This window comes from Natrix helvetica (assembly GCF_964273705.1).
Source record: "Natrix helvetica genome assembly, chromosome: 16".
Lineage (NCBI taxonomy): Eukaryota > Metazoa > Chordata > Lepidosauria > Squamata > Natricidae > Natrix > Natrix helvetica.
This window is the reverse complement of record NC_138563.1, coordinates 11,417,295-11,442,284: the sequence shown is the minus strand read 5'-3', so window position 1 is coordinate 11,442,284 and position 24,990 is coordinate 11,417,295. Positions and strand designations below refer to the sequence as shown.

The following is a 24,990-nucleotide window of genomic DNA, read 5'->3' as shown; positions in this document are numbered from 1 at the left end:
ACTCAGACCAAAGTGATATCTAAGGGCGGTGTGTGTGTGTGTATCTTTTCTCCCCCCAGACACATGAAGGCTCACCTTAAGGCATGGATGCAATACACCACCCGAGGCATGTTCTTCCTCTCGTAGATGTCGGTGGTCTCGGGGTGAAAAATCTGGGAGAAGGGAGCAGGATGTCAAAGCACAAAGGGGACCCTCTCCCAGGGCCCCAGCGAAGGTGGGAGGGTTTGAGGGCCTTACCGCAGGCAGCTCAACATGGCTCATGGCGTCCCGCCAGCGGTTGATGTTGTCCGTGTGTCGGAAATGGAGCCCACAGGCCTTCAGAGAGGAAGAGGAGAAGACAGGGAGAATCACCTCTCCTGGGCCCATCACGAGAGGTTGGGGGCAGGGACGGCGCCAGAACTAAGCAGCCCCCAGTTTTGGAGCACCCCTTTGCTGGGCACTAGAAAGGCCCAAGCGGCAGTTCCTCCTCCACAAAATGCGAAGATGGGGCAGTCCTTCCTCCAGGCAGATCAGGGTGTCCAACCTTGGCAACTTTTAAGCTGTGGCTGGGGAATTTGGGAGTCCACGGGTCTTAAGAGTTGCCAAGATTGGTCATCCCTCTTCTAGATAGTGAAGTGGACATGGGACCAGCCAAGTGAATGGGCAGAAGAGACTGCAGCAAGGAAAGGGGGGAGGGGGGGTCCCCATGAGATCATCTTTCCCTAGGAGCCCAGCCATGGGGTCCTGCCCAAAGGCCCTGGGCACCTTTGGGGAGAAGCCACAGGTTGTCCCAATGAGCAGAAGGGGGAGGGATGCCTCCTGGTGGGAAGGGCCAGCTGCCTTGGTGACCGAGACTGCCCAGCAATGGCAGAGCCCTGAGCAGAAGCTGCCCGTCTCCCTTTGGGGGTCTCTACGCTACAGTCCCACAAGCCCCTCATGAGCAAAACTCAAGCTCTGATGGCCTGAGAGGCCCCAGCTCAAGGCTCCTCACCGGGACCTCCATTCCCGGAGTTTGCAGGGGAGGGGGTGGGGGCTTTCCAAGCCTTTCACCCCCCCCATTCCTAGGGGGTGGGGAATAGCAGAAGCCGGGGTCCCCAAGGCAAAGCCAGCAAGGCCCGAGGGGAGCCCCTGCCTGACCCCCAGGTGTGAGGCCCCTGTCCCAGACCAGGCCTCCCTCACCCCTCACCTGGAACCGGGCCTGGTCGAGGTCGTAAATCTTCTCCAGGGGACAGACATCAGGAGCAAAGAAATGGCCGAGCTTGGCCAGGGTGACGCCGTTGCGCAAACTCTCCTCCAGCTCGGTCGGAGGGGGCAGCGGCTCCTTCAGGCAGGCCTCCATCCAGCTGAGGGGGAAAGTGGGGCAGGGTCACGCCTCTGGGCCCCAGGCATCCCTTGGGTTTTCTCAGCAGCCCCTCCGGAGACACCTCGCCTGACCTGGGGCTTAGGGCAGGGGCACCAGCAGAGGCTCCGACCTCCCCACTGCACAGAACTGTCCAAACACCCCCCCCCCTTTTAAACTGAGAGGCTGACCCTCCCAATACCTGTGGCCAAGGGGAGGAGGAAGCATCTCTGCCCAGTTCCCTCCTAGGCCATTCACACAGACGTGTGCCCACCCCCTCCAGGCCCTTTGCCTCTGTCCAGGTGCACCCCTTCCCTGAAATAAGGCTTCAGACCCACTTGGGTTCATTCAGCCCCTCCCCCTCCCCCATTCAGATCCACTTCCTTCAAAACCAAAGCCAGTTCAGACATGACAACGAAACTGATGAGGAAGAGCTAAATGTCCATGATGGCAGGTTTCTCAACCGTGGCCTCTCGAAGGTGGATGGACGACAACTCTCAGAATTCAGACAGTTGACATCCATCTGCCTTCAAGTGGCCAAAGTTGAGAAACACTGCTCTGGTGGATCCTGCACTGGACAGGGGTTGGTCTGGATGACCTCTGAGGTCTTTGAGCTTCTCTAGCCTAATCACCTAGTATAATTGTGGCCTCCAAGGTGTGTCTGGCTCCTAGCAAAGGAGGTGGATCGCTTTTTATCCAGAATAACTGTTCACACATATTGCAAGGGAAGTTACCACTTCTCAGGATCTTGGGGGGGGGGGTAGTCTTCCCTGTGAACGTGAATCGGGGGGGGGGGGTTCTTTCCCACCCAGCCACCCCCAAAACTGTCTCACCGCTTGGCTTCCTCCAGGTGGCAGAGATACTGGTAAGCCTCGTTCTGCTTCCGCCTCTCGTCCATCTCATCTGATGTGAGACGCTCATCTGGGGGAACCAGAAAGAATTTCACTCCAAGGCAAAGTTCCAGGAGACCCCCGACCAATTTCACAAGTTCTCATAAGGCGCCTCGGTCGGCAGAATTTAATAAATAAATAACTGTCCGGCTGGTTCTCCTTGACCTGCCCAGGGATGGCATCTCACAGGCACAGCCCCCGAGGTGGAGGGGCCCAAGACAGCCCCCACCTACCCCGCCCCCCAGCCCCGGAATTTGCTTTGGGTTTCTCCCTCCCGCCCTCCCTCCCGCCGTCCCCGGGAAGAGCAACGGGCCAGGCCGCCTGCGGAGCTCCAGCGGCAGCCAGCCTGGCGCGGCTCCGGAGCGGAGAGAACTCCGGCTCTGCGGTTCGCTTCCCCAGCCGCCTTCGGTGCCCGCAGACTCACAGCCGGAGGAAACCTGGCCGCGCTGCGCCATCGCCGCCCCTGCGCCCTCCGCTCACTCCGCCCGGGCAGTTTGAATCTCCCGCGCCGCCCCTCCGCCCCCCCCGCGCAGCTGGGCGGCCGCGGAGGCTGCTGGGCGCTGTAGTTTCTCCCGCAGGAGGCGGGGCCCTCGGCAGCCCTCCCCCCGCCCACCCAGAGCTCCGGCCCAGCAGAGGCTCCTCCCCTCCAGGTGCCCCTCTGCCGGGGGAGGGGGGGAATTCCCCTCTCCCGGGAATCCGGCGCCGCAGCAGGGCGGAGTGATGGGCTTTGTGTTCCTCCCGTTGGGCTGGCCGATTGGCGGCTGCCCCGGGCTGGGGGGGGCGGAGGGCTTCCGGGCTGGGGGCTGTCAAGGCGACCCGCCGGCTTCGCTCAGCCCTTCCACGGGGCTGCTGAGTTGGGCGAGCAGCGCTTAAGCGGCCGAAGGGAGCCGAAGCCCCAGTTCGCTGCCCCCTCCCCAAAGCAGCGCTCTCGGCGGTAGACTGCCCCTGAGCCTGGAGGCTCTACTACGGCCCGACCGGCGGGTCCCCCGGAGGGGCGGGGCAGAGGCGGAGCCTCCACGCCCGGTGGGAAGAGCCGCCGCCTGCGGAAGGAAGGAAGAAGGAAGGAAGGAAGCGGGGCTGGCCGCATGTCCGGGCTGCGGCGGGTGGCTCTGCTGGGACTCGGCCTGCTCCTGTCCAGGCCGGCGGCCGCGGGACACTGTCCGGCCCGGCTCTGGCCGCCTCCCCGCGCCATGCAGAGCGCCGCGCCGGGCCTGAAGTTCCTGGGGTAGGCGGCGGGGCCCCCGGAGACGCTCCCCGGGAAGGGAGGGCAGGAAAAGCCCCCCGGGGGGCCCCTGGGCGGATCTGCGGAGGAAGCCCCCTCCCTCCTTTGGAAATGCGGGGGAGGGAGGGGGCTTCCGCTTGCCTTCCTGCAATGGGGGCTCTGGGATCCCCTCGGCCCTCTTTGCACCAGGCAGGAGCCCCGTGTCCCCCCGCCAAAGAGCCGCGGCGGAAGGGAGCGGAGCGGGCAGGCGGCGCAAATGCTCCCTGTGCCCAGCAAGGCCGCCGCCTTTTCCTCCTGCGCCGGGAGCTTAAACGGGAGTTTGGTTGAGCCAGCGCGGGGGCCGGAGAGCCTGAGGGTTGCAGGGCTGAAGGTGGAAGGAAGGAGCCGGTTAGTGCCTGGAGGGGCCACGCAGAGAGGAGGGAAAGGCCAGCTGGGCAAGGGCTCCTCTTGCAAGGGCACCCCTGATTTTGAGAGAGGGCAGCCACTCCCCCCCTGTGCCCAGGCCTTTCTCTCCCCATTGTTTGCTTTTAAAAGGCCGCGAAGCTTGTGGAGGAGGCCGACAGAGGCCCCCCTCCAATCTCCCTTCAGAGCAAGGACCATTTAATGCTGCGTCTTCATCTCCCAAAGGGCAAAGGCAGCCCCTTCTTTGGCCGCCCAAGCGGGAGGGAGAAGGGCAGGGCACAGAAGGGGGCAAGCAGTCCAGCCAGGAGGGAGGAAAGCGGGGTTCAGTGTCCGGTCAGCCATGGGGGGACTGTGGGTCAGCCTCTCTGGATAGCGGGCAGCAGGGAGTGATCAATGCTGCTGTTTCTGGCAGAACGGGTTGGGGGACACCCGTGGATGCACCAGGAAGGGGGCAGAGCTCAGCAGTTCCCTCCTGTCCCCTCCAGGCAGAAAGAAGCCCAGGCCATTGACCAGGAGCTCTTTGAGGAGTACAAATTCAGCGTGGACCAGCTAATGGAGCTGGCGGGCCTCAGCTGTGCCACGGCCATTGCCAAGGTAGGGGGGGGGCTGGCCTCGGGCAGTAGGAGCTCCAAGGCAAGAGGGGTGATAACCCTTGAGCGGCTGTCTGGAGGGGCTCCATTTCCAGAGATTGAAAGGCTGGGTTTGTAGGTGTTGGTGAGGCAGAGCAGAGGGAGGGGTGCTGGCATCCGTGGGCCTCCCCAGGTTCCTGTGGAGGAAGTGGCCGTGTGCAGCAGGGGCTGATTTTCCTGGGCAAAGCGTGACATTTGCATTTTTCCTCTCTTAGCCCACTTCAGTGGGTTCTGTGAATGCAAACTCAAGAGCTTTCGGCCTGTGTAGAGGTGCGTGTGGGAAGCCTTTCCTTGAAAAGAACTTTCTCCCCAGATTATGTTTCGATATGGGATGAAATAAGAGAACCAACTTTCGTTTCTGGGTTCCTTTTTCGATCCTTTTTGGGGGGAGGGAATAACTTATCTTCCTTTCAAGGAGACATTGGTGAGTGAATATGAAGCACATGTATAAAACTCCATTTATTGTTGAAGGCCACGAAGCCCAGGAGTCCCAAAACTGCATTTATGTATAATTTTATCTATTTCAAGGAGTTTATGGATAGACGCGTGAGGGCTAGAATCCTTGCTCTTGATTAGATTAGGAACCTTGACGCTCTTCCCGGGATCCGCTTTGAGTTTGTGAGTCTCCCAGGAAACTTTCCATGCTCAGCAGAGCCTCTTTCCCCCCAAGGCCTACCCAGCCAGCACCTTCACCATCAGCCAGCCAGCGGTGCTGATCGTGTGCGGCCCTGGGAACAACGGCGGAGATGGACTAGTTTGTGCCCGTCATCTGAAAATGTTTGTGAGTTGATTTGCACCTCCCCCGCCCGGCCATGTTTTCTAAGTGCTGGGAACCCTCGCAATGCGTCTCCCCCCCCCTCCCGGGCAGCTGAGCTCCAGGCTTCCCACCTCTGGAGAGTCTTTGTGCAATGCTTGGATTGCTGGCCTTCTGCCCATTGGGGAGGTCTTCTCAAACTGGGGTTGCCCAAAAGGCACCAAGGAACAAAACAGACCCCAAAGCAGGAATTCCTTCCCACAGCGACAGATTAACCCACTTGTCTTTGCAGGGCTACAAGCCGACCCTCCATTATCCCAAACGACCCAACAAGCCACTGTTTGAAGGTTTAACCACCCAGTGTAAGAAGATGGAGATCCCGTTCCTCGAAGAGTTCCCATCTGAAGTAAGTCGGAAAGAAAGAAAATGGAGGTCTAGCCGTCTTCACTCAGCCAAAGTTGAGAAACGCTGCTCTACAAAGGGGCGTTAGGGTTCATAGCAACAGCGCTTAATATACCGCTCCACGGGGGGGCTTTGCAGCCCTCTGGGTTCCTCATTTAACTGGCCATGGAAGGATGGAAGGCCGAGTCAACCTTGAGCCAGTGAGAGTCGAGCTACTGGCAGTCGGCAGAAAAGCCTGCAATGCTGCATTCTAACTACTGCACCACCACAGCTCCTGGTTAAGGTTGGTGGGGGATTCGGGGGAGTTGAAATCCACCCATCTTCAAGTGCCAAGGTTGAGAAAGCCCCCCACCCTTTAAAGAGAGCCCCCGGTTGGGGACGGCTGGAGTGAAGCACCCCTTGTAGGTCTCCACCTGCCCCCCTCACACGTCTGGTTCCCACTGCAGGCTGCCCTCATCGACGAGGTCTACGGCCTGGTGGTGGATGCCATCTTTGGGTTTAGCTTCCAGGGCGCGGTGCGGGAGCCTTTCGGTACCATCCTGAGCACCTTGGAGAAGGTGACCCTCCCTGTGGTCAGCATCGACATTCCTTCCGGTACGTTTGACCCAGGTGGGCTGAGGGGCCTGGGCTGCTTCATTGTTGGGGTTTGTATCTCATCCTGCCACCCTTCTGTGCCCCACCCAAGTTTCCCTCCCGGAAATAATTCTGCTGGAGAAAAGAGTTTTGGAGAATTTAGGTCATGGAATAGAATTTGGGCCACTGCTGAGACATTTAGTTTTTAACAGATATTAAGATTTGTAATTAGGAGGAGATAAAATACATTTTTCTTCCATTCAATTGTGTCTGAATCTGCCTGGAGAAGTCCCTGTAATTTTCTTGGCAAGGTTTTTCAGGGAGGTGTTTGCCATTGCCTCCTTCCTAGGGCTGAGAGGAAATGGCTGGCCCAAGGTCACACGCTGGCCTTGTGCCCAAGGCAGAATTAGAACTCAGTCTTTTCATTTCTAGCCTTGTGCCCTTCACACCACCGAACTCTCAGAATACAACCAGCCGCTCGTAGCTGCCATTTTATTTCCCACCCACCCCCCTAATCCTACAAATGGTTAACTGCTCAGAGGGGGCATCGGTGACCCCAGCAGACTTTAAAGCAGGACTCTCCAAAATGGGCAGCGTCAACCTCCCCCCCACCCCACGGGCCAAAGGGGGGTAGTCACTATTGTTACTCGTAGTACAATTAGTTAAAGTGGTATTTATTATTTCCGGGTAATAAATCTTTGGGGACTGATGAACGATGTGAAGCTTCATGAAGAGTGGATGAGCCGAAGGAGGTTGGGGAAGCCTTACTTTGGACAAATTTGAAAGCACAAAACGGAGCCCTTTCTCCCCAGAGGCTCCAGGGTGTGTGTGTGTCCATAAACCTTTCCCCCCCCAAACAAACTGAGGAAGCGGGAGGGGGGGGGGCTTTCATTCTTCTGCCTCTACATTGGTGAGCTGACTCCGTGTCTGGACATTTCATTTTCCCTTTCTCTTCCGTTCTGGCTTTGCCTCCCCCTGAAATCTGGAGAAAACAGGACTGATGTTCCAAATTGGGGGGGGGGGGGTGTCGAGGGGCCCTGCAGTTGGACCGAGCCAGAGGGGCCACAGCAGGGCTGCTGCCTCACGGCCCCCTTCCCTCTCCTTGCTAGGCTGGGACGTGGAGAAGGGGAATCCTGACGGGCTGCAGCCGGACATGCTGATCTCGCTCACAGCCCCCAAGAAGGCGGCCCGGCACTTCCAGGGGCGCTACCATTTCCTGGGGGGCAGGTTTGTGCCTGAGGCCCTGCAGAAGAAGTACGCACTCAACCTGCCGCCCTACCCAGAGACAGACTCCGTCCTGCGCCTCTCCTAGAGCGGGCCCAGCCCCGTCTGCTGAGGGGGGTCTGGGGCTGCAGGTCCGCACCCCTCCCCCCCCCACCCTGAGCCCAGAGGAGGTCTTGCGCCCAGAGCCAGGGAGAGGCCGGCTGGCTTGTCTTTCAGATCTTGCAGAGGAGCAGCCCTTGGTTAGGCTCTGGAGGAGGCTTTGTATACATTTTGTCTTCCTGGAATAAAAATATGCTGGGGAAAAGCTTGTTCCATCCTTTTTTTTTTTTTCAAAATCTACCTCCTTTGCGAAGGTGACGGAGAGAAGACACTCCACTGGTGTGAAGGGGGAGGTGGGGGGGGAGGGAGAGAGGATTTGGGGAGGGGATCTGTCACCCAGCTTCTAGGATAGGAACTTCCCCCTCAAGAAATGGGGGACCAGCCCTTGGGGTGAGGAGCCTTCTCTCTGGCTACCTTCATTTGGGGGGGGGGGGGGGTGACACACAGCCAGAGAGGCCTGGAGGGAGTTTTTGGGAGGAAGGCAGGGCGATCTTGAGACTGAGCCAAAATCGGGAGCGATCAGAAAGAGCATCGGATTCTCCCCTTTTTGAAGAGAGACCCAGAAGAGGTTCTGTTGAGTGGGGGAGCTTCTTCCAAGCCCAGAAAAAACAGGCTGAGCTAGAGCAGGCAGCTATCCAAGACCCCAGGCAGCCTTTGGGGGGGGCGAGGGGGGGGGCACAGGCAGCTGAGCCACTGTGCACTTTAGGCCTGGATTGAAAGGCTCAGCTAAAAGCAGCTGCTGGAGCCTTTCAAGACAGGGCGATTCCAGGGCCGCTTGAGGCACGGAGGGTAGATGGCCTTCCTCCCTTCCTCATTTCTGTGCCTCCAGAAACGGCCTCTAAGGACTCTGGGTGGGAGGAGCAAGGGGCTGCTAGATCAGAGAGAGAGAGAGAGAGAGAGAGAGCGGAAGGAAGCAGAGCGACCCCTTCAGGCACATCAAGGGGAACATTGCCCCCATGGGGTGAGACCCTTCCAAGCCCCCCTTTGTGCTGGGAGAATGCAGCCCCCCCCCCCAGCCCCACTGGGGTAGAAGCCGGTCCCAGCAGCCACCGTGGCAAGGGCAGAGGCACACCGGCTGACGCCTGCTACGGAGAGACGGGAGTCATCGTGAAAGGGACACAAGACCTGGTCATTTTTACTAGCATTCGACAACATGGTCCCACCTTCCTCCCTTCTGCGAGACCCTCTCTGGGCAGGAAAGGCCACGCTGGCGTTTCCTTGTGGTTTCCCCTTGGGTGGGAAGGGGAGGGGGGAAATCCAAGCAAAGGGCAAACTAAGAGAACACAACACTTTGGGTTTATCTCCAGAAGTCCTACTTCCATGAACTAAGAGGAGGAGCCTGAGGACAAAGTAGGGGCGAAATAAGGGGAGGGGGAGAAACGGTTTCAAGAGAGTCCCGGGGCCTCACAATGCAGCATCTCAAGCAGGGGTGTCCGACCTGGAGACCTGTGGACTTTGACTCCCAGAATCCCCCCAGCCAGTATAGCTGCCTAGGGGATTCTGGGAGTCGAAGTCCACAGGTCTTGAAGTGGCCGAGGTTGGACAGCCCTGGGCTCAAGCACGGGGTGCAAGGCTGGGGTGGGGGTGGGGGGGTTGTTCCAGTCTCTGAGGGATATGGGGTGTGGTGGTGGGGGGACGGACACCAGTGCTGGGTCTGAGCCTGGCTGGTCCTCCCTGGAAAGGTCCTTGCGTGCCAAGCCCTGCGTGACGTTAGGAAGCCTGGAAGCCCAGCAGTCTTTCAATGGCGGCATTGATGTCTCCTCCGGTGGCAATGAGGGCCTGGAGGTTGGCCTCGCGGTTGATGAAGCCCATGGCGCTCAGCTGCTCCAGCTGCTGCTGGAACCGGACCTCTGGGCTCTGCGCCTGCCGTGGAGAGAAAACCCTTGTGGAGTCAGCCTGCCACCACCCTCCCCAGGCGCTTTCCCAGCGGCATCGCCTTCCAACTGTCCACAACCTCTGATCCACATGCTACCAAAACTCTTTTAAGTGGGCAGAGCAAGGGGCACCACCAGGGGGGCAACCGCCTTGGAGCACAAAGGCTCTTAAATGGGCCAATTTACAAAATGGGTGCAAAATCCAGAGGCCCCCAACTCTTGCGGAACTGAAATTTGGCAAAACCTCTAAAACATTTTATGGCATAAAAATTGCCACAATAGAATGGCCTAATACAAAATATAATAAAGTATTCCCAGGGGGATCAGCCACTGATGTTTGACTCTGCTACACAGTTGACCGTGGGCTCCTTTGCAAGGCAGGTCCCTCTCTGAATCTCTCCCTCAATTCCTGGCCAAAGAAGCTCGGCCATTGTGGAAGCTGCTAAGGAAACATCCCTGAAACTGTGGCCCACAAAGGCCTCAGGGGTGCCTAGTTATTTACGGTATTTACAGGCCACCCAATGGACCCTGGCAGTTTACGGGTAAGAGTTCAAGTTAAAAGCCCCGACAGTCCTGAGGAACATCAACATTGAACCACATTATGATCAAGCCAAGGTGGGGCGGCGAAGGGTCAAGCGCCCCCTGGAAGACATTTGGGAGCCCTCCAAAGAGCCAGGGGAGGTGCTGAAAAGCAGGAGGCCCCGCCTGACCCTCATTCAAAGCTTCCAGTGGAGGGAAAGGAACTTCCCGGCCCCCTTGAACCCCCGGAGGAAGAGGACAGCAGCAGCAGCCGCCTACCTGAGAGTTGGCACCGGACAGGAGCTGCACCATGTGCTGCATGAGCTGCTGGGAGGGGTTGCTGTCTCCAGCTGGGGAGGTGCTGGCAGGGGCCAAGCGGCTGGGTGGGGGGGGCTCCAGGACAGCAGTTCCTCCGGTGGAAGGTGGGGGCGGCTGGGGGGTCCCCAGAGACCCCAGACTGCAAGGCAAGGAGGCCTTTATTTAGGCAGAAAGCGGCAGGCAGGTTTCTCTCGCAGCCACCAGGAAGGCAGCACTTTGACACGCCCCCCCCCCAGGGCCGAACCCTGAGACCAGCCCCCCCCCCCCGCCTCTTCGTACCTGGGCACGAGGCCTGGGGCCTCCGTCTGCAGCATCTGGAGCCCCTGCTGGATCTGCAGCAAAGCCTGCATGGCACGAGGATTCGTCAGGACCGAGAGCGAGTCGGGGTTCTGCATCTGGGGACACAACGAAGGGCCCCAGGAGGACCCTCAGTCCAAGGCGGAGGGGGCTGCCCTCCTTGGGGGCCCAGAGCTGCAATGGGGGGGGGGGGAAGACTGTCTCTACTCCAGACTCTGCAAATCTGCAGCCCCCGCCAGCTTTCCCCCCCAGGCGCACCTGCTGGAGGAAGGCGGGCAGCTGAAGGCGCAGCTGCTGCTGGAGGGAAGGGTTGCCAGCAAAGACCGGGGCATTGACCATCATCTGCAAGGAAACAGGGCAGCCAGGCTTAGTGGGCGGAGTCCAAGCCATTCCCTGACTTGGCAATGATGGCGAGTATCGGTAGAAGATCTGCAAGGGGAAGGGTTCGTCCTCCGAGCTTGTGGGTCGGTTTCCGGACGTTTCGTTCGGCTGCTGGGAGGTCAATGTGTCCTCAATCTCCGCCCACAGCCCCAGTTCGATTGGAGAAACAGCCAAATCTTGGCCAGGCTGCCAGCCGCCACACTCGAGCGAGTTCATTCACCAAAGCCCATCCCTCCCGCAGCCATTCCACCAACAGACACCCAGACCTACAATGGCCCTTCAGAACCCGAATCAACCACCCAGCCAACCCAAGAGGCTCCGAGCCTCAACCAACCCACGCGAGCCCCCCACCAGCAGCTCAGCTAACCTCCCCGTCCCCAGACTCTCACTGATGACTCTGCACAAAACCCTCCCTTGACAGGCCCGAAGCCCTTCTGGGAGAGGAACAGCGGCACGGGCGTCCCCTCAACGCCACTGAAGATGCCATCGAGTCTGGCAACGAAACGTTGGGAAGCCAACCCACAAGCAAAGAGAAGGAACCTCCACCCTCCCCCCTCTTCCCCAAGTGCCCTAAGAACACGCCCCCCCACCCCCCACCACGGGAGACCACGGCACCTGCGACAACTTCACATTCCACAGCCAACAATCTGTTATGACACAGAATCCTCGGACCAGACACTTGGTCTTTAAGTGAAGCTGAGTGAAGCCTTCTGACTTCAGGCTTCCTTTGCCTTAGAGGCTTTCGAAGGTCGTAAATGCGAGGATTGGCTGCAAAATTACTTTTCCACCACCCACTATAACTGTGAACAGCCACTAAACGAGGACCGCCTGCATTTACCTTAAGGAAACCAGGCTGCAAAGCCGCACTGCAAGCGCATCGCAACGGAGGGAGAGCTGTGCCAGAGAATCGAGAGCATATCTCCCTAGCTCTGAACGGTGGTCTAGCAAAGGAGACCCCGGGGCCTCCCCTCCCCTCCAGCCAGGTGCAAAAGGAGCCGCACTCACCTGAGCGGCAACCTCTGGGTTCTGGGCGAGCGTCTGCAACATCGTGCGCATGTAAGGAGCCGAAATCACGCTCTGCATCAGCTGAGGGTTCTCGGAGACCTGCTGGAGGAGCCCCTGCATCTCGGGACTGCTGAACATTCCTGCGGGGGAGAGGGGGGGAGGGGAAGGGACGTTCATCCACAGCCGTGATGGCGAACCTGCGGCACGCATGCCGGAAGCGGCCTCTCTCTGGGCACGTGAGCTGTCACCGTTGCTCTTCCAGTTCCAGCGCGTCAACCAGCTTCTCTTCCCGTGTGCACGTGGCCCAGAAGAAGTCCAGAAGAGTTTTGCCAGCACTGATCGAGAGGAAAGCATAGCGAGACTCCCCTCCCCCCAAGCCCCTCTTACTTTAAAAACAAACGGGAGAGGAGAAGTGATTTAGGGGGAAAAGAGATGGGAGTGGACGTTTATGTCTGCGAAACACACGCAGGAGGCGCAGAAGAAAAGGGTGTTTTATGCTGCCCTTTACGGGACGACTGCCAGCTCCCCTGGAATGAAGGGCAGAGTCAGAAGCCCCCAATCAATACGGAAAGTGGGGCAGGGCGGGGGGGGCAGCCTTAGGAGCTGGGTTCTGTGGGGGGGGAGGGGAGTCTTTCTCTAGAAATAGGGACATGTCAGGAATGTCACTAGTTCTCATCTCCATGCAGCCCCCCCCTCTCCCCCCACCAGCTAAATAGCCAGGCGTGGGGCTTTCAGTTCCCAGCAGCCACGGCCGGAGTTGGTTTGGCAGCCGGTTCGCCCTTCCGCCTGCCCACCAACGCTGCTTTGCCCAAACTGCACTGAGTTGCCAGAGAAACAGACTTTTCCTTTTGAAAAGCCAGGGCTCCTACTTAATTTGCATTCCAGGTGTAACACGTGGAAAGCATCAACTCACCTCTCTTAACACAGCAGAGACCCTCGGCGCAAGGGGAGGGGGGTAGAGCCCAGGGGCGGATTGAGCCGGAAAGGGTTGGGCGAGGGGAGGCCGTACCTGATCCCAAAGCAGCCGCGTTGATGCCCAGAGGGTTGGAGATGGTGGGGGTGCTCCGGCTTGGCACTGCCTCAGGGCTGCCTTCGTTCTCCGGCTCCTGGCCCTGAGAAGCAGGAACGGGATTCCAAGGGTTGGGCAACGGCTCTCGGTTCTCCGTCCGCAGGGGCTGGGCGTTTGCAGCCTCCGAACTCCCAGAGAGGGCAGAGAAGGGATTGTTGCCAAACTGGAAAGAGAAGCCAGTGGCAAAGGACCTGCGCATCCCCACCTGCGGCCGCCTTGACACAGAGGGTGGAGGGGGTGTGTGGGGGGGGGCAGCAGATCAACTGACGTCAGGTGGAAGGGCTAAGCCCACCTGGGCCCTCTCGGGGAGCCCCAGGAGCAGCACGGAAGGAAGCCCCCGAGAAGCCTTGGTAATCCCTATATCAAACTGGGCCTTCCTTACAAACCGCATTTGAGCCAAGAAGGTCCTCCTAGGAAGCCCCCAAGATTTCCCCCCACCTGGGCTGCTAAGGAAACATACGATTCTCCCCAAGGAAGAGCCCAAGTCGGGAGTCCCCGCTGGTCACGATTAAGACTCTGCTCTTCTAATTGGCAGCTGGGGACAGCAGAGCCATGCACACCTGTTCCCTGGCGGCGCTGAACATCGGCTCCTGGATGTCCGTGTACATGCGCCGCAAGGCATTGTACCCTCCAGGAACACTCTCCAAGTTGCTCAGGGCTCGGTCCTGGTTGCGCATCATCTCTTGCATCATGGCTGGGTTACGGGCCAACTCCATGGTCTGAGGAGAGAGACGGGGGCCTTAAGCCAAGGGGGAGACGGGGGGGGGGCACCTTGCTTGGCACCGCCTTTTTTGCGGCATGAGACCCGCTGGAGTGGCGTCGCCTTGTAGGGGAGGAGGGGGGCATAAAAAGTAACTAATTAATTGAACGGAGCCTACACTCTTTTCCTCAGAGCCTGCAAGCAGCCAGGATTGGCCATCATTGAACCAGCTTCTGGGGACAAGCAAGGCAGAAACGCCCTCTGTGATGGTGCAAAAGGACCAGGCCAGGCCCCAGCCAGAAACCAAGCAGACAGGAGGACAGGCTACAAAAGACCCTTTGGGAAAGCAATTGTACCTGTGGCTCTCCTTCTGGAAAGAGGCTGGGCTGAAAAACGGTTGGTCAGGTCTTCAACTGTGAGCCATTAACACACCTTAGCTGGTCTGCGGGAGGACATGAACCATGGACTGCCCAGCACTAGCCCACCTTTTGGTCCACCGAGGGAGGGGGGCGAAGAGGGCCTGGCTTCCAGTGTGCAGAGAACAGCCAGACCAAGAAGGGCAATCAACGCGGCTGAAGCTTGCAGGGGAGAGAGTTCCCTCACCCAGCCTAGGCCATCCATCCCTTTCTCCAAAGCACAGAAGCCCACCCAGGAGGGGGAGGCCACGGAAAACGTCCACACAGAAGCTCTGCCCCCCTGAGACACAAAGAAGTCCCACACAAGCTGTTTCTCCAACCGCCTCACTGGCAGGTGTCAGTCAAGAGAGAAACGTATCAGGGATATTCAACAAAACATCACAACCAGCCTGTGCCCCCCCCCCACCCGTCTGTCCCACGTCAGCCAGCCAATTAAATCTCACATGCCCAGAAGCTTCCAATGCGGTTCTGAAGGGCTCCCAGCCCATAGATGGGACTGGGCATCCCCCAGACTTTTCCAGGGGATGCAATTCCCCACCGCCGAGGGGAGCCTTGCATGGGGGCTGATCTGGATCACCAGGGCCTTCCAACCATGCGGGCTGCCCAAGTGTGAGTTGGAGGGTCTGCTGCCCCTTCTCTCCCCAGGGTTCCTCAGCACAAACCCCTTTCCCCTCCGCAAGCCCTCCTGAAAACGGTCCCTCCTTTCTCTCTGCTTCAGGGATCCCTCAGAGAGGGAGGCTTCAGCTACCAGGAGGAAGCAGGGATCCTGGGACCGTCCCTGGGTGCAGAGCAGAGAAGATCCCCACATTGGCTGGGGACTGCTATCCGTTGCAGCTGAAGGATGCTTACGGGCCGTGCTCCTCACGCCTGCCTTGGTGCCAGAGGTCAAAGGGGAACGGGGAAGGTGCCCACCTGGCGCATCAGCTCGGGGTTGTTCAGCATGTGGGTGATTTCTGGGTTCCGCTCCATCAGCTGCTGCATCTGGGGGTTGGCCGTGATCATCCGCCTCATGAAGTCTGGGTTGGACATCATGCTCTGGACCAAGGGGTTCTCCATGATCTGGGAGAGCATCTCTGGGCTGGACATCAGCTGCCGCTGCATCTGCTGCTGAAGCTCCATGAAGTTGGCTGAGCCCATCCCCAGGTGGCCAAGACCAGCAACGCCACCAAAGCCGGCTGTGGGAGGACAAGCGGAAAAGGAAGAGCCGCTCAGGCAAAAGACCTCCAGGGAAGGAAGGCAGCAGGTGTCAGATCTTCGGCTTGGCTCATTGCCGGCACCCAGCCGTCGGGATTTAGGGGACGGGGGACCAATGGGCAACAGACAGGATGGGAAATAGTGGAGGGGGGGGGAGGGGACGTAACAGGTTGAGGAAGACCAGAGAGGCGTGGAACCAGTTTGCGCCAACATTGAAGGCGGGAGACCCTGAGAGTAGAATATAGATTGTTCCAAACTTCTCAGCCATTCTCCAAACACCTCTGCAGCTCTCTGGAGGCTGAAGGTGAACTGGTCAAGGCAGGGAGGGGAGGGCAAGAGGAGGGGAAATGCGTAACCTTTGACTTTACTACAGCCAGCAACTTTCAGTAAAAGAACTATCACTTCACCCAAATGGAGTTGAGGGGTCTGTGGCAGGTCTGACTCCCCACATCTGGTCTGGAACAGAACGTAAGGAGAAGCAGGAAAACTGCCTCTCAAACGTTAGCTGTCTGTCCATCCTTCCTGTCTACGGGTATTTGAAAGCCTGTCCCTCATCATTTTTTGCCATCTCTGAATGGACTCTGCCACAGGGCCACCTGGCAACTCAGACCCCCCCACCCACCCCCCAAGAAAGAAAGAGCGCCTGCCTCCCTGAGCTGCTTTCTCAGAGCTCTGCTGGCCAAGAGAGTTCTTACTTACATAGGATGGAGGTGGCACCGCTGGGCGTCCCTTCCCCAGCTGACCCTGCCGTGCCTCCCAAAGCGCTGCTCCTCCAGCTGCCATTTCCCACGTCTGAAAGGCCGCTGCTGGATGTGGATGGCTGGGAGGGGGCTGCAGGGGATGCAGGAGCCACAGGGGGGGTCAGAACTACCCCAGGGGCAGGCAAAGCAGTGGCGGAGGGTACAGGAAGGGAAGCCGCCGTCACCCCGGGAGGTTCTTGCACCCTACAAATCAAGCAAGACATGAACATCGCCATTGGGGAGGCAACCACTGCCTGAAGGTGAGCAGGTCCCAAATGGGGGCAGGGGTGGGGGGTGGGGGGAAGATATTCCAACTGGGGAGTTAAGGGTCGAACTCTTAGGCTTGGGAGGCGTCTTTGCTGCTCTCTGAGCTTGGTTCTTTTCTTGCAGGGGTTTCATTGCCCAAACTAGGTAACATCAGCTTTGAAAGCTGGCAATCTGTGAAGCAAGGGATGGAAACTAACCAAGGAGAGAAGCAACCTGGAACTAAGGAGGGATTTCCTGGCAGGGAGGACAATTAAATCAATGGAAGGGGCTGCTCCATCATGCAGGGCTTTGAAGGACAGCCGCTTGTCTGGAATGGTGGGGGTCCCCTGCTAGAGTAGAGGGTTGGACTAGACCACCTCCCAGGTCCCTTCCAGCCCTCTTGTTCTTCCGCTGTTCTGGCGAACCGCCGATCAGCAATAAAGAATCCTGTCTCAGCCCTTCGGGAAGCCCTTATGGCTGCATGGGACCTTCCGCCCAGACTGGCCCTCCCTGCAAAGGAGCCGCAGCCCCTTTAACGCTCCCGTTGAAGCTCCGGCTCAGAAGCCCCTGAAAGGCAAGGACCCCCCCCCCCTTCAACCCCCCACCCCCATGTGTGGGAGCCGAACACGCGGCCAGACGAAGCCGGGTCCCCCCTCCCCCGCCCCCCCCCCGCCCAGTGGTGTCCCCGAGGGGAGCCCCTCCCCCCTCACTTCTGGGGGGTCTTGATGACCAGGTGGACCGTCAGGCCGTCCTTCACGCCGTGCTGGAGCAGGGAGTCGCCGTCCTTCAGGATCTTCCCCGCGAAGATCAGCACCAGCTGCTCCTGCTTGGCCTTGAACCGCCGCGAGATCTCCTCCTTGAACTGAGGGGGGGGCAGAGGGGGGGCAGAGGGGTCAGGCTGACCGCGGAGACCCCCCTCCCCTCCCCCTCCCCCCCAGCAGCCCCGCCCGCCGGACCTCTCTAACGGAGATGCGCTCGCCGGTCAGGATCTCCTCCTTGTCCTTCGGCGTCTTCACCGTCACGCGGATCAGGGCGCCGGTGGTCGCTCCAGGCTCGCCTCCTTCGCCCCCGCCGCCCGGCTGCGAGGAGGACGAGGCGCCGCTGCCTCCGCCGCCGCTGCTCAGCTCCGCCATCTTGGCCGCCGGCGAGCGAGAAGAGGGTGCGCAGAGAGGTGCCGGCAGGGTACTTCCGGCGGTCTGGCCGTAGTTCCGGTTCTTTCGGAGGGCCGCCTGCCGAGTTCAGAGTTCACGGGTGGGGTTATTCCGGGAAGCCTGAAGCGACAGAGAAGCGCAGCGTCCCTCCTCGACCCAAAGAACGGCGCCCGGGCTCCTACGGGCTAGGTCCCGCTGTCGCCTGAGGGACGGGCGGCGCAGCGAGGCGAGCTCCCAGAGTGCCCCAAGGGCCTCAGTGGATAGAGGCGCGGGGATAGAGCGGCGCTGGGGAAAGGCAGGAAGAGCCGGAGACTACCACTCCCAGCGTGCACCGAGGGCGCGGGCCCGATCAGCTGAGCAAGCCGGGCGCTGGAGTCTTCCCGGTCTCCCCACCTGAGCGCGGAGAGGCGGCCATGCTGCGCCCCAAGGCCTTGACGCAGGTGCTGAGCCAGGCCAACACGGGAGGCGTCCAGAGCACCCTGTGAGTCCCCTGCCCGGCGTCCCTGCCTCCCCCCGGGCCCGAAAGCCGCGCCTGGAAGGGGCTCCGAGGCCCACGGAGGCTCCCGCCGCCTGGCAGTTGGGGTGGCGAGGGCGAGGTGCGCTGCGCCGGTGTGCGAGGAGGGAGCCGGAATACAAGCGTAGCCGCTGCGGCGGAGGAGAGCAAGTTCGAGGGATGCGGAAGCGGCTGCAGGGCGGAGTTTTTCTATAAATGTTTTTTTTTTCCCCTTCGGACAGTTTTTAAAAACGCTGAACGGGTAGTCAGTCCCCGACTTACGACCACAACGAAGCCCAGAGTTTCCCTGGCTAGTGAGACATTTGCTAAGTGAGTTTTGCCCCATTTTACGACCTCTCTTGCCACCGTTGCTGAGTGGGTGACAGCCTTAAGTAAACCTTCCTTCTCCATTGAGTTTGCTTGTCAGGGTCGCCAAAGGTGACCAAATGACCCTGGGACTCTGCGACTGTCCCAAGTAAGAGTCAGTTGCCAAGTGTCAGGTGGCCGTGGAGATGCTGCAGTGGTCATATGTGTGAAAAACGGTCATAAGTCACTTTTTTCACCACCATTGTCACTTCAAATGGTCACTAAACGAACTGTTGTAAGTCGAGGACTACCTGTAACTCTGGAAAAGATTTCATCATTGGCATTTTTTTCTCTGGACCGTCGTTTCTCAATCTTGGCAACTTGTGTGGATTTCAACTCCCAGAATCCCCCCCCTCCCAGATGTATAACACTCTTGCAGTGCATGCTGGTTTAAAGTTATGCAGCGATGTATGGCATTTCTATAGCAGCATACATGTAAACTGTCAATTGCTGGAAAGACAGGCAGTGACTGCAGAGGGAAGGGAGTTGTTTCGTCTCCTGAATGTTCCTGGTCTGTTCAGGACCACGGTCTGTTTTAGCAAGATAGTTCCTTATGGTCAAACGGTTATCGGACTGCAGCAGTTTCATCTCAAAGGGCTTTTGCGCAAGTCCCCCGAGACCCCAACCTCACCCGTTTGTTTTGCCATTCTTTTCTCCTCCAGGCTCCTGAACAACGAGGGTTCTCTTCTTGCTTATTCCGGTTATGGAGACACAGATGCCAGAGTCACGGCTGCCATCGCCAGCAATATATGGGTGGCCTACGACAAGAATGGGCATCAAGCGTTCAATGAGGACAATCTGAAGTTCATTCTGATGGACTGCATGGTATGCGCACTAAGATTTTATTTCCGCTCTGGCCTGCTTGGACACTGTTTTTAGAAGCCTTCGCAACAGGGCTGGGCAGCTATGGCCCCTTAACGATCTGTGGACTTCCCAAAATTCTGGGAGTAGAAGTCCACAGGGCATCTACATTTGCCCACCCCTCCTCTGGAAGGCGAGAGGATGATCAGAGCTGTTTCACCCATGCAGCAGGAAGGGATCCAGTAATCTGGTTCCTGCAAAGTTATCTCAAGTTGCAGCAACGGCCACTTTCTCTATAACTTTCCTTATAAAAGAGAGATTGGTGAAAGCTGTCCCAGGCGGTTGTCCCTCCGGGGGGCCAGAGTGGAGGGGTGCTGGGGGCCAAGCCAAGAGATCTCCATTTGGGAATCGCTTCTCCTAGCCTCCCTTTCTATTCTTTTCCAAAATCCAGGAGGGCCGTGTGGCAATCACCAGAGTGGCTAACCTGCTGTTGTGCATGTATGCGAAGGAGACGGTGGGCTTTGGCATGTTGAAAGCAAAGGTAAGGGGGAAGAAAAATAGAAAAGGATGGATTCTGATATTCTTCACTCCACTTATAAGTACAAAGGAAGTTATATCTTATTGCTCTTCTTTCTATAATCATCATAATTGTAGAAAGATTCATTTTGTTCATTTCTACACAAAAAGTCCGTAAGAAGCTTTCTACCCAATAAATTGGACCAATATCCTATTCCTGCATGTAGAATCGGACTTCAAACAGTCTTTGGAATAATATTTTCAGTAATATTTCATCACATGCTTAGACATGGTTATCTACCTAAGTACTGGATTATGAAATTAATCCTATTTTATGGATTCTCATGACACACGTCAAAAATCACACTGCACTGCCATGGCCTACACCGTATTAGACTAAAATACGGTTAGCCATTCCATGGTTTAAAATTCCCTGCAGGAAACCTTAGAGTAGTTTGTGTTCTCTCTCTCTTCCCAGCGGAAAGAGGGCCGCTTAGGATAGCAGAGGGGCTGCCTTGGGGCTACTTTGGCAGCTGAGGTGAGGCCAGGCCTGGCTGCAGGGCTTTCTTGACCGGTCCAACGTTTCCCCTTCTCTCTCTCTGCAGGCTCAAGCCTTGGTGCAGTACCTTGAAGAACCCCTGACCCAGGTGGCTGCTTCCTGATGGGACCTGACTGAGTCTGGGAGCCCTGCCTCCCAGCAGACCATGAAGGACGCTGAGCACCATGTGCTTCTTTCAGGCACGGGGGTGGGGGTGGGGTGGGGATACGGGGAAGAGAATAAAGGAAGTTCTTAGCAGCCTTTCTCTGCCTGTTGGATGGATGGATGGAAAGGGCTGGGATGATCCCAAGGGCGGCCCTGCTGTCCGAAGGGAGACTTGGGCAGTTAGAAATAACACGAGCCCTCGCTCCAGAAAGGAGGAAGGGGAGCCTCCCATGGCAGGAGGGAATAACGCATGCAGGGAATCGGCCAAGTACATTTACCCTCCTGGGATCACAGATAGTCCTAGACGTACAGCTATTCATTCAGCCAGTGTTACAACAGTACTGGAAAGGAGGCAGGGTCTTTGCCGGATCCCCACCTGATCCATCATTTGCCACTTTCCCAGCCGGCCTCTGACGTGCAAAGTCAATGGGCAAAGAAGGATTCCCTTAACAGCCCCGTGAGCTCCAGTCTGAGAGAGTTGGGTGGTTAAGAAATACGAAATACAAATAAACGATTCACTTAAGAACTGCAGAGCTTTGCTTAACAGCCCTGGCAAAAAAAGTCATTAAACTCAGGCGTGACTCACTTAACAACCACCTTGCTTAGCAACGGGGATTCTGGTCCCCATTAAGGTCATAAGTCAAGGACTAAATCCGGGGGGAAGGGCAGGAGCCCCTCTCGCTGGGCTTCCTGAGTTGGAAGGCAGTACTGAAGGCGTCCGCTTGGTGTCACCCAAGGCTCAGGAAGAGAATGCCACCCCTGGCCGGTCTTGCTTGATTTCAGACCTGCCAGGCGTCTTCCCTGCTGGTGCTGGGCGTCTCTCGGGTCAAGTGACCCTTTTCCAAGGGAGGGGCTGATGCCGTGCCTTGGGAAAGACCAGAAGGGAGTTGTCCAACGTGTGTGATTGGGGGGGGGGGGGGTTGGCCTTTCCTAAAGTTGTACTTGCAGATTGGACCACTTCCCTCAACCGACAGGAGCTGAGATCGCTAGAAGGAGGGGCTGAATTCTCCCATCCTCTGCAGACCTCCTCCTGAACGGCCCCTCCCCGGGGCTCCCCTCCTGGGGTATCAGGTTGGCTTCGGTCTGTTGCAGGGAGAGGCCCAGGTGGGAGGGAGTTTCAGGAGCCTTTGAGTGCCAAGACTTTGGGTGGGAAGCCACACCTGCCACGCCTTCCCCCTCGTAGGTCTATTGTGCTACTCTTCAGGCGCGAGGCAGCCCTGAGTCACCTCACGGGGGCCCTTCCTTTCACTCGGAAGCCTCAGCTGCCAATTCTCGAAGCTGGGAAAGGCTTCTGGGCATGCAAAAGGTCTGGGCTGGAGCTTCTGACTGACCCGAGACATTGGAAGAGCTTTCCAGGCCGTCTCTCCTGCACTGCCCAGAAACTCCTCCCAGCCCCTGAAGCGCAAAGCAAAGCAATTAAATCATTGTAGGGACCCGAAGGAAAGAATTGAGGTAATTCAGTTAATTCAGAGAAGCCCTTAAAACATCAAGGAGATGAGGAAGAGGGAATTGTCCTTCTTATCTGTTGGCAATGAAAGTTTTCAAACTTCCCAATGTAAGATTATCTGTAGAGTTTCCTAAAACGGGGGGGGGGAGGGGGGGTGACCAGCCTTCTGCTTCCACAGAGCATCTCCAAGTGCTTTGCAATAATGCCAGGGAGAGAGAGGCCTTTGTGCTTGAGGTGGAAGAAGATGAAACTTTTACTGATTAGATGGATATGTTGTTACAGAAATGGCTAGTTTCCACTGTTATTATTATGAAAAAGTAAAACTTTGAGCGTGGATCTTAACGCCTTATTCAACTGCAACAAAAGAGTCGGAAGTCAATGTCTTTTTTTCCCTTTTTCCCTTCCTTTTCCCCATTACTCATTCCTTTTTTCCTTCCCCAATTTCCCTAATATTTGCTTTTGTATTTTCTTTGTATGTTATATTATAAACTAATAAAACTATACACATTAAAAAATGCTAGGAAAGATAAGACAATAACAGTGGAAAATGAAAGCCAAGAAGCATCTCCTACAGACATCTGCAGAAACTCGGGAACAGCCTGGCCCCCCTTCTCCATGCTCAGCCTGGCCTTGGAAGTGGGTGGAGGAGCTGATCGGGAGACTGGCTGTCACTCCAGCTGAAGCTGCTCATTGATGTTCTTGGTCAGCAATGGCTCCCAGCTTTTCAGAGAAATGGCTCTGCCCGGGTGCCTATTATATGCAAGCCCCCCCCCTTCCCCTAGCACATGATGCTCAGTCCTGGAACTGGGACCTGCCCATTCAAAAGCCTTGCAGCTTCTCAAGTCAGCTGGCTCTCCTCCAGCCTTGGTCACTCAAGCACAGCCACACCTAGTTCAGTGGTGACATGCCTGAGCGTCCCCAGCTTGCTTGTGATGTTCCCAGTTCCCTAAGGGTGATAGAACTGGGCACAGACTGGCAACGGGCTGCGTTTGGTTCCCCAGAGCACCTCTGCAAAGGACTGGCGTTTGTGAGACGCTCTCAGTGCAGAGGCTTCAACACAACTCAGTTGAAGGAAACCGGCTGCAGGGGAGGGAGGCGTGGCACACATCACCCCTAACAGCAAGCAGGGTTGACTCTGTGTCCCAACTCCAGGCCCCCTGCAGATCTCCGAGAGTCTCCTCCTGGGGTCCTAAATGGGCCTTTGGACCACACAGTGAAGCTTAGCTTAACTAGATGGCATCCTTGGGAACCCCTGGTCTCCAAAGAGGGTGCTTCGGGTTGGCCACCTATGACACCGGGGGTCACTTCCCCTCACCAGGATACACCAAACCTCCCACCACTTGGGGTCTTAGACCTCAGTTCCCATCCGCCATGGGTGGCCTGAGCTGTGGCCAAAAACACTGGGAATTATAGGAGGTGCTGGCCTGCTCTCTCTTTACCAATCACACAAGTACCAATCCTTCATTTCAGGCTGAGGGGAACAAATCAAAGTAGCCAACGGTTCCTTAGTTTGGAGGGGCAAAGAACCCCAACTGTCCACCATGCGCCAAAGCTTTCTAAAAGGCCACATGTGGCCCCTGTTTGGGCAAACTGCGCCATCTACCCAGAGACTTCCAGATTAAATCCAGGGCGCATGTTTTGACCTTTAAATCCCTCAAAGTTTGGGTGTTGCCTCTTTGACTTCCCAGAGGATTGTAACCTGGGCTCATCCTCCAAGGATTTCCTGGGTGTGGGAGGGCTGTCCCAGGAGAGGCCCTGCGTGCAACCAGTCACAGCTTCTCCAGTAGCAGCTGAATCCTCTCACCTTGCATGTTCAAGCCACTTTCCGGGGAAAATTCAAACTGTTCTCTCCTTGATGTCGTCTCAAAAAATCCCACTCAGACTTGGGAAAAACCATGCTTGTTCTTAGCCCAAAAGTGATAAAATAGCAATAGACTTTACAGCCCTTTCTGAGTGGTTTACAGAGTCAGCCTCTTGTCCCCAACAATCTGGCTCATTTTACGGTCCTTGGAAGGACGGAAGGCTGCGTCAACCTTGAGCCTGGTGAGATTCGAACTGCCAAATTACAGGCAGCAGAATACCGCAATACTGCATTCTCACCACTGCGCCACCACAGCTCTTGAAATGAGTATTTCCCACTGAGAAGGCACCAACTGGGCAGAATGAGGACCTGGGGTTTATCTTATCACTGAATATGAATTTGAATGTCCTGCTTTTATATAAGTTACCACGGATGCTTTCATTGTCTTTCATTCACCACCAGCAATCTGGATGAAGACGAGGCCTGGGAACGGAAGAGAACAAAGCAGGGAAATAGGTGAGGAGAGTCACTGCCGGCCAGGGGCTGTGAGAGCTCTAAGCCAGCAGGGAGAGCATCAACTGGGGAAGAGGGTGGCAGCTTTGCTTGCCCAGAGTGCCAATCCTCTCTCGGTTCCCATTTGGGGATCTTCTTGGGGCGACTCCCCTCTCAGTTCTGAAAGAAGATGTTGACGACGGTGTAATCAAAGTTGCACTTGTTTTTTTTAAATGCATTTTGCCACAGGCTGTACATTAAAAAAACAGGTCACATTTTAATCCTGCCATCCTGGCCGCCTTCTCAAGTTTTTCGACCAACACCTTGTGGACACTCTTAAGCGTCTGCAGGTGTTTTGATCCTAAAAGTAAACAAGGTGACCCTGGAGGTTTGCCACAGCTTGCCTTTCCACATTGCAGCTGAGCTGAGGTCACCACCTCCACATTCCTCCCTTCTGGTCTGACCAGATGGACGGGAGGCCTGTGGCATCACTGCCAAAGGAGTCCCTTCAGAGTCAGCTTCCTGTGGCCTACAAACGCCAAGGGCCACTGGGGCAAAGGAGCACATTCCTGCTGCCCAGAGGAAATGCCATCATCCAGAGTTTCACACAAATGATTTGCCCCAGGCACAGGGAGGATATGACCACACTTTCTTTGCACCAGTAGGATGTCAGTGAATGTTCTCCGCCAACATGGCTCGCCGGGGGAATTCTGGGAGTTGAAGTCCACAAGTCTTAAAGTTGCCAAGGTCGAGAAACTGATATGAGCTTGGCAGAGATGAAAGGCGATTGGTGATTTTATCAGCCAAGGAGCATGAAAAGAGATAATTTGATCAATTATTTGGGAGTTTTCCAATCCTCCCTCTTTTAATAGTTTTGCCAGTAACATTTTCCCATCAGTTCAATGATCTGTACAACAAGCATAGCTGGCTGGGGAATTCTGGGAGTTG

General features: G+C 57.0%; 4 protein-coding genes across 6 annotated transcripts in view; 2 read left to right on the top strand and 2 right to left on the bottom strand.

Moving 5' to 3' along the window:
• IQGAP3 (IQ motif containing GTPase activating protein 3) overlaps nt 1-2,736 on the bottom strand; it is a 28,373-nt gene extending 25,637 nt beyond the window's left edge. The window contains exons 1-5 of one of the 2 annotated variants that reach the window (XM_081967783.1): nt 2,633-2,736; nt 2,152-2,239; nt 1,166-1,322; nt 238-315; nt 76-152 (exon numbers count right to left, since the gene is read on the bottom strand). In XM_081967783.1, the coding sequence (XP_081823909.1) occupies nt 76-152; nt 238-315; nt 1,166-1,322; nt 2,152-2,239; nt 2,633-2,663 (431 nt within the window). In that variant the 5' untranslated portion in view covers nt 2,664-2,736. The remainder of the gene's footprint in view (nt 1-75; nt 153-237; nt 316-1,165; nt 1,323-2,151; nt 2,240-2,632) is intronic. The other variant, XM_081967784.1, reaches the window with a different exon arrangement.
• Nucleotides 2,737-2,925: 189 nt separating this feature from the next.
• Nucleotides 2,926-7,718, top strand: NAXE (NAD(P)HX epimerase). The gene is made up of 6 exons (XM_081967787.1): nt 2,926-3,433; nt 4,318-4,426; nt 5,132-5,242; nt 5,508-5,621; nt 6,064-6,211; nt 7,300-7,718. Exons 1-6 carry the CDS (start codon nt 3,294-3,296, stop codon nt 7,500-7,502), a joined length of 825 nt encoding a protein of 274 aa, XP_081823913.1. The 5' UTR covers nt 2,926-3,293; the 3' UTR covers nt 7,503-7,718.
• Nucleotides 7,719-8,621: 903 nt separating this feature from the next.
• On the bottom strand, nt 8,622-17,537 carry UBQLN4 (ubiquilin 4). Of its 2 annotated transcripts, none has more exons than XM_081967785.1 (11): nt 17,229-17,537; nt 16,983-17,134; nt 15,986-16,230; nt 15,005-15,267; nt 13,537-13,695; nt 12,917-13,139; nt 11,908-12,047; nt 10,780-10,863; nt 10,504-10,619; nt 10,186-10,363; nt 8,622-9,376 (listed from the first exon to the last, which is right to left on the bottom strand). In XM_081967785.1, the coding sequence occupies exons 1-11, from the start codon at nt 17,403-17,405 to the stop codon at nt 9,224-9,226; spliced, it is 1,890 nt and encodes a 629-aa protein (XP_081823911.1). In that variant the 5' UTR covers nt 17,406-17,537; the 3' UTR covers nt 8,622-9,223. The 2 variants fall into 2 exon arrangements, with proteins under 2 accessions (XP_081823911.1, XP_081823912.1); XM_081967786.1 differs by having other exon boundaries at nt 12,917-13,019; nt 17,229-17,417.
• A 234-nt stretch (nt 17,538-17,771) lies between these two features.
• Nucleotides 17,772-20,367, top strand: LAMTOR2 (late endosomal/lysosomal adaptor, MAPK and MTOR activator 2). Its single transcript, XM_081967788.1, has 4 exons — nt 17,772-17,904; nt 18,945-19,107; nt 19,535-19,624; nt 20,205-20,367. Exons 1-4 carry the CDS (start codon nt 17,837-17,839, stop codon nt 20,259-20,261), a joined length of 378 nt encoding a protein of 125 aa, XP_081823914.1. The 5' UTR covers nt 17,772-17,836; the 3' UTR covers nt 20,262-20,367.
• The last annotated feature ends 4,623 nt before the right edge of the window (nt 20,368-24,990 follow it).

Bases quoted from the DNA above. Each gene is read 5' to 3' on its own strand.
- UBQLN4 (XM_081967785.1), bottom strand. From the start codon at position 17,405: ATGGCGGAGCTGAGCAGCGGCGGCGGAGGCAGCGGCGCCTCGTCCTCC. The intron at 12,048-12,916 runs GTACGGCCTCCC...TCTCCCCCGCAG, and splicing joins CGCGGCTGCTTTGGGATCAG to GAATGTTCAGCAGTCCCGAG. The intron at 10,620-10,779 runs GTGCGCCTGGGG...TTGTGTCCCCAG, and splicing joins TGCCCGCCTTCCTCCAGCAG to ATGCAGAACCCCGACTCGCT.
- LAMTOR2 (XM_081967788.1), top strand. From the start codon at position 17,837: ATGCTGCGCCCCAAGGCCTTGACGCAGGTGCTGAGCCAGGCCAACACG. The intron at 17,905-18,944 runs GTGAGTCCCCTG...TTTCTCCTCCAG, and splicing joins GGAGGCGTCCAGAGCACCCT to GCTCCTGAACAACGAGGGTT. The intron at 19,108-19,534 runs GTATGCGCACTA...TCCAAAATCCAG, and splicing joins TCATTCTGATGGACTGCATG to GAGGGCCGTGTGGCAATCAC.
- NAXE (XM_081967787.1), top strand. From the start codon at position 3,294: ATGTCCGGGCTGCGGCGGGTGGCTCTGCTGGGACTCGGCCTGCTCCTG. The intron at 5,243-5,507 runs GTGAGTTGATTT...TTGTCTTTGCAG, and splicing joins CCCGTCATCTGAAAATGTTT to GGCTACAAGCCGACCCTCCA. The intron at 6,212-7,299 runs GTACGTTTGACC...TCTCCTTGCTAG, and splicing joins CAGCATCGACATTCCTTCCG to GCTGGGACGTGGAGAAGGGG.